The sequence below is a fragment of the Monoraphidium neglectum genome, assembly GCF_000611645.1.
Source record: "Monoraphidium neglectum strain SAG 48.87 unplaced genomic scaffold scaffold00376, whole genome shotgun sequence".
In the NCBI taxonomy this organism is placed as follows: Eukaryota; Viridiplantae; Chlorophyta; class Chlorophyceae; order Sphaeropleales; family Selenastraceae; genus Monoraphidium; species Monoraphidium neglectum.
Genome location: NW_014013252.1, coordinates 1 through 9,620, shown reverse-complemented (window position 1 = coordinate 9,620; position 9,620 = coordinate 1). Strand labels below are relative to the sequence as shown.

The window sequence follows — 9,620 nt, the reverse complement described above, 5'->3', positions numbered from 1 at the left end:
CAAAGTTGGCAGTACAGGGGCTGCCTTGTCTGGTTTGCTGTTGATGTTGGCGTTGCATCGGTGTTGTGAAGGACGCGTTGACGATTTGCAGTGCCCATTTTTGTGTGCATACTGGCCTGCCGTGTGACAACTTGCTGATATTGGCCCTCAAATCGGCTTGACAGTACTCAACAAGGGATCTCCCACTCTTGTAACAAAGGCGTCGTTGGAGTTGTGCGCGCTGACCTGCAAGGTTGGTCTGTCAGTTACAGAGTTAGCCCTACTGCAACAAGGACGGCAGGAAGGGGTAGGGCACATGGGTTGTCAACAAATTTCAATGCCAAAAGCAAGCAAGCTCTACTCTCATCTGCCCTGCCCCGTTAGAGTGCCATTTGCAGCCCCACCACTGATGTGGCACAACCTGATGCTTGTTGCCAGCGCAATAGAGGTCCAGCCTTCTCAAGCGTGTCCCTTATAAATATCTTTCTGAAGTGGCACAGTCTGATTAAGCTTGGCAAATGACCTGAACTTCAGCTCAAGCTGCGCGGCCATCTGTGTCAGCTGGGTTCTAGGTGACTGATTGAGCAGGGTGCCAGCTCGCTCAGGCCTACGACACCACAGTCACATGCAAAGGCAACGGCGCGAGCCATTCAGCGATGTTGCATCCACTCGTTCACCGTGTGCCTTCGAGCACCACATGCGTTATTTGGGCGCGGAGGCCTCCTGAGAACCTGCACGCATGGCGCGTGAACTGAGCAGCCCACTCCTTGTGCAGCCTTGCCCAACAGCTGCCGTCCAGGCTGCTCAACGTGTCTGGTGGGTGCCCTTGAGCGCTCACAAAGATGGTGTCAACCTAGCTGAGAACAGGCGTTACGCCGGAGTTCCTGCGCCTCCTTGCGCGCTGTTGTCCAAGGACTGACATTTGAGAGGCGGCAGCGCCGGCCTGACACGAGTGCAAGGATGGAGCAAGCTGGGCGACCCCCCTGCATGCGGCCATGTGTGCTGGCAGGCGATTGGGGCTTGGTACCCCAAAATTTTATTGCCGTGTGCTAGCCACTCGATGACCTGTCATCCCCATGCATTGCCCTGCGGACTGTTGTGTGGTGCATGCTTGGCGTGATGGGTGGGTGTGAACACGTATGCATCCTGGTGAGCCTGTGTAAGACTCAGCACGCGCGTGTGCATGCACGCCTGTGTGTGGGTGTTCATGTGTGTGTCCATGCGCGTGTGGTAGCAAGCAGCGGTCTATGATAACCGTCGCCTTGGCCACTGTCTGCGCTGTCGCAGACGGCTGCGTCGGCTGGGCTCCGAGCAGCTGCAATTACCCTCCAGAGTCACTAGGCTTCAGGGGGTTGGCTTGCCGCCATGGCAGCATTGCAGTGTTGCCATCAAAGCTCATCCGCTCGCTACGATTGCGAGAGCCTGTGGGGTAGCCCATCCTTTCGCAGCGGGCGCTACGCACCGCGATCTCTCGCGCTCAGCCCAGGCAATCGGCGCAGGAGCAACTAACGCAAAGATTGCTTAGCTTCCTACAATACAGCGGGACCTCGCTTGCGGGGCCACTTTCTTGGCTGCGTTGTTCTGGAGTGTTGGATCAGCAACAGCACCATGCAGTCGCATCCAGGACCTGGTATGATGCCTTATAACCCATACATGCAGCCTCCAGGTGAGCAGAGCCGCAGAGGCCTCAACGCAGCTGGCAGGGGCGATTGGCTGCCGCCCTGCTGACGCATACCCTGCAATGCCGCACGCAGCAATACAACCGGGGCCGCACAGCCACCTCACCTGCGGAGGCTGCAACACGCTGCTGATGTACCCACAGGTGCGCGCGCACGCATGGCGCACGCTGTTGCAAAGCACAGCTTTCCTGGCTGCCTGCTACACACGCCTCTGCCCCCAAGCAATCCCAATCAATCCCAAGCAACTGCATCCGCCCTCCTCGCGGCCTTCGCAGCAAGGGGCCAGCAACGTGCGCTGCTCCCGCTGCGGCCACATAACAGCTGCGCCGCCGGCGCCGCCGCCGGACCCGAACCAGGCTCAGACAGTGTGCAATGGCTGCCGCGTGCTGCTGGCGTTCCCCCGGGGCGCGCAGAGCGTGCAGTGCTCGCTGTGCCACACGGTCACGCAGGTGCGCGGCCGACCGTCTTGTGAGCCGCGCCTTGGGAGGATAGCAGCTGCTGCAAACAGCACCTCTGAAGCGCCACATATGCGCCGCTGGGCCCGCGGCGCTGCGCTTCTTCAGGACCTCGCTGTCCCTCCTGTGCGCGCTGCGCCGAAAGCGCGCTTGCGCCCCTGCCGCCACGATTCGCAGGTGCCTGTGTATGGTCACGTCCTCTGCGGGGGCTGCGGCATCATGCTAATGTATCCATTGGGCGCGCAATCGGTCAAATGCAGCGTCTGCCACCACGTGACAGGCGTCTCACAGCACGCCCCCTGGCAGGGGCTCGGCGGCAGCGGCGGGGGCAGCGGCGCGGGCGCACCTGCAGGAGCCGGCGGCAGCGGGGGCGGCGGCGCTGGGGGGCCGCCGCGGCAGCAGCAGCAGGGGCAGGGGCAGCAGTCGCAGAAGCAGACGGTTGTCGTGGAGCAGCCACCCTCGGTTGATGAGCAGGGCAACGAGGTGCCAAACATCGCCGTTGGCGTGCAGGAGGATGTACGCAAGTAGCCCAGGGCGGCGCGGTGAGAAGCTGGGAGACACCGCTTGGCCGCGGCTGCGCCTGGTGCAGTCGGGGCCCGCTGCTGCTGAGTGGGACGGAGTTGCGGAGACTAATGGGACACGCAATCATATTAATCGGGCGGCGAGATCACCTTGACACAGTTGTTTCGACGTCGCTGCGGTACAGCAGAGCCCAATCCCGCCGTGTCAGGCGGGCGGTACGAGTGTACGACCCTAATCACACATGCACAGGACCACACACAGCAGCAAGAACTTGTCCCAGACTGCGCTGCGCACAACAGAGAGCCAACTTGTTTCGTACGGCTGCTCGTGCGGCGCCGCGCCCGCGCGCGCGCGCCCTGGCCTGAGCGGTGCCTTGTCTGCACATGTTGTGTGCACGTGCGTGCTGCTACCTTGCACGCTGTTGCAAGTGCTGCTACGGCGAGTGTAAATCGTGTTGTGAGAAGTTTTTGGCAGGTTATGCCTAGTTTGAAGTGCCATTTGGTACGCAAGGGTGTAATCCTTCTTGCGCCAGTGTTGCGGCAGCATTCCCTAGTCGCGTGTCGGTTTTCACGCATGGATCGTGAGCGGCAGGGCGCACGGCACGTGGATCTGGGCGGTTGCAGGGGCGCACAGCGCTGCCTGATCGCGTAAAGGCTTGCGGCATCAGTTGCGTGCGCGCTGACGGCATGCTCTACATCAGTGATTGCGTCAACAACGCAGTCAGCAGGCAGGTGGTGCTGGTGATGTTACAGGTCACAGGCCCTCACAGGCCCCGCTTCACTTGCCGCCGCCGGAGCCGATCAGCTGCCCCACGATGGCCACCACCTGCAGCAGTGCAGGGGTTGGACAGGGGTGCGCAGGGGGCAGGTGTCGCGAGGTGTCGTGCCGGGGGCAGTGCAGAGCTGACTCATCTCGCGAGGACGTCAGCGTGTTGCACCTGCGCCTTTGCATTCGCCCCCGCGTGCAATGGCAGTGCAGTTTCAACCGCGATGCAGAGGGAAGTGCATCAAGCACAACCATGCCCTTTCCGACGCTTTCGACTTGGACCGAGGCATGCCACAGATATCTCTGGGTCGGGTCGGCTCAGCGCACCTGCCAGTACTTCGCCGCGCAGCGGTCCACGCAACTGCTCTCGCCCACGCTGAGCGTTCCCTCCTTGTAGCTGTGGGAGCCCGAGGGCGCCGATCGGGTTGGTCACGGGCGAGTGTGTCAGAAGGCGCCGCATGAGTGAGCCGCAAGGCCGGGAGGCGCGGTAGGGCGCAAGGTGGCTGTGCTGCTGGCCTGGCGCCTGCGGACGCTGCATGTCGCGCGAGCCCTCCCTGTTTGGGTTGCCAACTCACGGCTTGGCGGCGCAGGCCTTGTGGCAGCTCTCGACCATCCTGCATTTGGCCGTTGCGGGTTGGCGCTCCGTGTCTGCTGCAGGACATACTCATTATGGCGCACCCCACTGTGAGATTGCAGGCTGTGTCCTCAAAAGCCGATGCCCATGCACCTGGGAGCTTGACAGGACCCCTTACTTGTGCCCCCCATGCCTGGCACAGCATCATGCACGCGCAGCGGGCTTCGCTGCACTGCCACGATGGCGTCACCCGGCCGCACTTGTTCAGAAGCTCCACGCGGTGCTCCAGCTCCGCAGCCGCCATGGTCATCATCATTGCCGCTTCATGGTCCGATTGCGACATGCCTGCCGACACGCTGCAGCTGCGATTGCGGAGGCCCAGAAACTGCTGGGTGCGCCGCTGCCGCCGCCAGGACCGACTGCCGGCCTCCGCAGCACTTGGACTGGTCGTGTGCAGCCGCGTTCCACTGCTTAATAGCGATAGACTCCACTTCGCTTGCCTATAGCTTGCTGCGCGCGGGGACGAGGGAAAATGAGCACCTGAGCAGCTGTAGATCTTGCGGACTGGGTGTAAAATTAAGAGACTTTGACGCAAACTGATTGTCCGCAAGCTGAAGTGTACATGCATCCAGATGGTCTTGCAAACTGCAATTGCGAGTGAACGCAGCGCACCTGAGATCGATCAAACTATGAAAACCTTTTCACATGGAGTCACATGGGACCCCCAGGTGATGAGAAGCATACGGCAAATATATAGCCCGCTCTTGCAGTGTGCTCGAGTAGACGGCGTCACTGGCACGGTACCGCTGCGTGGCGCGGCGCCAGCAGCCGCAGCAAACTTCCCTGCATATCTACACAGCAGCGCTCGCTTGGCACCATGTAGAAGCCCACAATGCTACATATGCTCACCAGGTCCAAACGTACCTAGCTGGAGCACTCGGAGTGGCGCGGCTGGCGGTCATATCAGAGGCGCTCGCGCGGCCGTCGCTGCGGCCAACACTGCGGGTCAACACGCTGCGCACCACCCCGGCCGAGGCGATCGCGGAGCTGCAGCGGCGCCTGGGGGACGCGGCAGCCGGCGCGCGCCCGCACCCTGTAGTGCCGAGCGCGGTGGTGCTGCCCGGCAGCGGCCCCAAGCAGCCGCGGTACGAGGAGCTCTGCGGTGAGGCGTACTGCTGCTGGAGTGTGTGCGCACATTGTGGTAGACAGGCAAGCCGGCCAGCTGGTTTACAGCCAGAAGCAGTAATTGTGAGGCCACAACTACCAGCAGGCGTTGCGCGAAGAACATGACGAAAATGCACCGCAGTTGCCGCCTGCAAGCCCAGAACATGCGAATGCTTGAACACCCTCTTTCCTTGCACAACCGCCTCCCACGACGCACCACCAACCACTTTCCACGCTCAGGAGGCAGGGAGGTGGCAATCAACCGGATAGCAGGGGAGTCTGTGCTGAAGGGGGCGGACGTCTTCAGCCCGGGCCTGCTAGCAGTCACCCCCGGCGTGGCCGCGGGCGACTTGGTGGCAGTGTCCGTGGCGCTTGAGACAAAGTGCGTCGCGTGGGGCGGGCCAGCGGCGGGTGATGGGCTTGCATGTTGCAGCTAGATGGCATGTATCTGTGTGCTGAGATCCGGGCATATCCTGGTGGGAGCGAAGCTTCTGACTAGCCGGATTATGGTGCAGTTTCAGAACTCCTGGCCGCCAGCCTCACGCGTTGACCTGTTTGACCGCCTCGACCCATCAGCGCCGCGCTCGCGATTTCTGCACTTATTCCTCATCCCCCCCTGTCGCCACCTCGGCCCGAACAGACCCAGGAACCTGACACGCGGCACCATCCTCCGCCCCGACGTGTCCGCCCGGCTGCCGCCGCGCGACCGGCTGCACATCGGGGTCGGCCGCCTGCTGGAGGGCCGGTCAGGCATGTTCCGCGCGAGCGAGGGGCTGGCGATAGAGATGGTGGAACGCGTCTATGACATCCCGCCCTGCAACGGTGCGCCTTTGAGGGCGTGTGGAAGGGCAGGGGGGGGGTTGGGGCAGGGGGCGTGCCGGCTTGCGGCCGTGCCCCTGTGGCGGGCGCTGGGGGCGGTGGGGGGTTCAGCTGCGGCGGGGCAGGCGGTCTGGGATTGAGGCTTGGCGGGTGTGGTGATTGCGTGAGAGAGCGGGGCTGTATTGCGCGTGCGCTCCACTCGATTGCGTCACGCGGCCGCCCACAAGGCAAGGCACGAGGGGCCCTGGCTGAAAGCGGCACAAGCTGACCGCTCCTGCCGTCCAACACACCCTTTTGACAACAGGCCGCCCCATTCCTCTTAACAACCCACAGCGTCCCCCTCAACCCATCACAATTTCTTTGCCCCCCTTTCCAGACATCCCCTCCTCAAATGCGATGGATGCATCTCATGTGCGCCACCCCGCGGCCCTGCCCCCCGCACCCCCAACCCCGCAGGCCTGCTGCGCGGCGACGCCATGCTCCAGGCGCTGCCCTGCATCGTGGCCGCCCACGCCCTCGACCCCCAGCCCGGCTGGACGGTGCTCGACATGTGAGGGCAAATGGCGTGCTGCCCCCCCAACTTCCGCCTACTCTTGGGCCCAATTGCAAACCCGACGCACACACCCGCGGTTCGATCTTCGTCGCTTGCTCGGCTTTGTCCAACCCTCAGACCCAGCTGCTGCGGCGCCTGCTCAGCATGCAGCCACCGATGTGCAAGCAAAGTACATCGCGCGACGACGCACCCGCCCCTGCCCCTGCCCCGCTTCCCGCAGGTGCGCGTCGCCCGGCGGCAAGACCACCATGATCGCGCAGCTGATGGGGGACCGCGGCCGCGTCATTGCGCTGGACCGCACGCGCAGCAAGGTGGCCGCGGTGGAGTCCCTAGCGTCAGACCTGGGCATCTCCATAATAGACGCCCGCGTGGCGGACTCGACGCAGCTCGCGCCGCCGCCGCCGGGGGAGAGCGAGCAGCAGCGGCGGCGGCGCGGCGGGCGGCGGAGAGGCGGCGGCGGCGGCGGCGCGGCGGGCGGCGGCGGGGCGCCGCCGGACGTTGCGGACGAGGGGGCCGACGATGGGGCAGGTGAGGCTGGCGGCGCCGAGGCTGGCCCCACACCGGTCAACCCACTGCCTGAGTTTGGGCCTGAGAGCTTCGATGCAATCCTGCTGGACGCCCCCTGCTCCGCGCTCGGCCTGCGGCCGCGGCTGCTGCACGACTGGCGGCTGGCGCAGCTGCACGCGACGGCGGGGCTGCAGCGGGCGCTGCTGCACAGCGCGGTGCACCTGCTGCGGCCGGGGGGCGTCCTGGTGTACTGCACCTGCACCATCAACCCCGGTGAGGGGGGAGGGTATGTGCCACGGGTGCGTGCGGCGTGGCGAGGGTGGTGGTTGGCGGGCTGGTTGTTTATGGAGAGTGAAGCGGGGTCCGCAACAATGCCTGCGCCCTGAACGTTGCATGCCTGGGGGTGGACGCCGGGTGGACCTTGGCGCACCTTGTTGTGATTTGCTGATATGCTCATATGCGATGCGCCATGGCGCGCCGGTGTCCAGCAGTGCTCCCAGCAATTTAGTTTGAGAGCCCACTCCCTCACAGCAGCAATCCCCTGTCTCAAATTTGGCACCTCGTGTCTGTCTCCACGTGATTCGCCGGCCCGCACCCAAAGGAGAGAACGAGGGCAATGTGCGCTTCGCCCTCGACCGCTGGCAAGGGGCGCTGGAGCTGGAAGCGCAGCCGCTGGTGCTGGGAGGCCCAGGGATCGAGGGCCCGGGGTGGCTGACGCTAGGGGAGGCGCGGCTGGTGCAGCGGTGGGATCCAGGGGCAGCACCGGACGACACCATCGGGTTCTTTGTGGCCCGGTTCAGGAAGACGGCGTCGACGGCCGCCTGAAAGTGCTAGTGCACTGTAATGTGCTGCATCTGGCTGGGCTGGTATGATTCTTGCTCACATTCCAGATATATTGTTGTCACCTGGTCGCGCCCAGCTGCAGCCTAGTGACTTGCTGGTAGTGGTGCTCCCAAACGTCGAATACAGTCAACACTCACAAGAAATTACAGAATGACAGGGCACAGCACTTTGACCATGGCAACAGTACCCAGGGGTGCGGAAGGCACAGCATGCAAGGCATCGGTTTTGGAGGGTTGCCACTCAGTGCTGCTGACTCCGCCGGAACATAAATTGTACAATGCAAGATCCGTGTACATGAGGACAGGGTCCATCTATCAGGGTGGCAGAATCACTTTGATGGTGGAAGGCACTCAACAATTAGCAGGGCAAAAACCATATACTGTCAAGGCCAGGTGTGCATTCAAACGGCAAGAGGGAGCCACAGTCAGCCATCTGAAGACTCGCTTCTCTGCGCCTTTCCCTCCCGCATCTTGACATACAGCGCGTCAAGCGCCTGAAACAGCTTGGGCAGCAAGCCAGGAACGCCGCGGCTGCTGTCCCACTGCTGCACGGCCAGCAGCTGCTCGCGCGTCGCGGCACCCCAATCGATGACATCAAGCAGCCGCTGCCAATTGTCCTTCTTGACCGCCACCCTCTTGCCCTGCCCCTCCACCCAGGCCTCGGCTGCTGACATGACATCTGGCTGCAGCTGTGCCTGCGAGATGACCTCGGTAAACACGGCAGGAGGCCACTCTGTGAATTCAGAGGGCGGCACCTGCGGCAGCGCCCCCCCCGCTTGACTGCACCAGCTGGCGCTGAATGCGCCGCGGCACAGGCGGTGCACCGCCGGCAGCAGCCGCACGAGCGCGGCCGGCTGCACGCTGACTGTGCTCAGCAGCAGCCGCGCCTCCATGGCGAGGCTGGACTGCAGCTGGTACTGGTCTGCCAGGCCGTACAGGGCCGGCAGCAGCTCAAGGGGCACCTCGATCGCCTCGCCATAAATGTGCCGTAACAGCAGCTCCACCACCTGCTCGTCTGCCTCTTTGAATCCCACAGCTGCTGCCTGGGCCTCGAGCATCTCTCCTCCCAGCATGCCCAGCAGCACCGGCGACGCCGCGGCCAGCACTACCCTGTGTGCCTGCCACTCGCGGCCACCGGCGCGCACGGCCACGTCGCAGAAGGGGCCGCCTAGCAGGCTGCCGCCGGGTCCAACTCCGTCGGGCGGCGGGGCGATGCGCAGGCGGGTGGCGAGGCCGGCCTGATTAACTGCAACAGTCAGCGCGATGCTGACCTGCAGCCTGCCGCCGCACGTGACCGCCTCCCGCAGCTGCCGCCACCTTAGGCTGGATGTCAAGCCATAGCCGCAGGTTAAAGCTCTTGGGCAAACAAACCCACGGCTTTCAGACAATCGTGTGCGCTGCTGACCAGTGTGAAACGCTGCGAATGAAAGTGAGAAGCGCACGCCCTCCGGTGCGTCTGCCTGCTTGCCTGCCCAGTACATGAACCACTGAACGTATCTGTCATTGTCCTGTGCTGCCTTGCCGCTCTTGGTCGTAAGCTTGAAGGGCCCGGCTGCAGCGTTGAATTCAACAGTGTGCTCGAACTGCTTCGGCGCCTGCTCGCTGCGCTCCACCTCGGCCGTCAGGTTGTCCAGCCACAGCCGCGCCACCTCCATGGCCCGAAATGTCGGGCGTGCGGCAGAGCCTTTGAGGTGCAAGCCGTTTGCAGTGATGGCGCACAGGCACAACACACACCTTGAGTCGGCTGTGGTCGTGCGGGGG

At 63.6% G+C, this 9,620-nt stretch overlaps 2 protein-coding genes across 2 annotated transcripts; one reads left to right on the top strand and one right to left on the bottom strand.

Annotated features, from left to right (window-relative positions):
• Window positions 1-4,663: 4,663 nt before the first annotated feature.
• MNEG_3100 (Putative methyltransferase NSUN6) lies at window positions 4,664-7,842 on the top strand (the record flags this gene model as incomplete). Its single annotated transcript, XM_014048418.1, has 7 exons — window positions 4,664-4,702; window positions 4,887-5,136; window positions 5,379-5,520; window positions 5,779-5,960; window positions 6,414-6,507; window positions 6,731-7,290; window positions 7,619-7,842. 7 exons carry the CDS (start codon window positions 4,664-4,666, stop codon window positions 7,840-7,842), a joined length of 1,491 nt encoding a protein of 496 aa, XP_013903872.1.
• Window positions 7,843-8,284: 442 nt separating this feature from the next.
• MNEG_3099 (hypothetical protein) lies at window positions 8,285-9,514 on the bottom strand (the record flags this gene model as incomplete). Its single annotated transcript, XM_014048417.1, has 2 exons — window positions 8,285-9,105; window positions 9,265-9,514. The coding sequence occupies 2 exons, from the start codon at window positions 9,512-9,514 to the stop codon at window positions 8,285-8,287; spliced, it is 1,071 nt and encodes a 356-aa protein (XP_013903871.1).
• Between the last annotated feature and the right edge of the window lie 106 nt (window positions 9,515-9,620).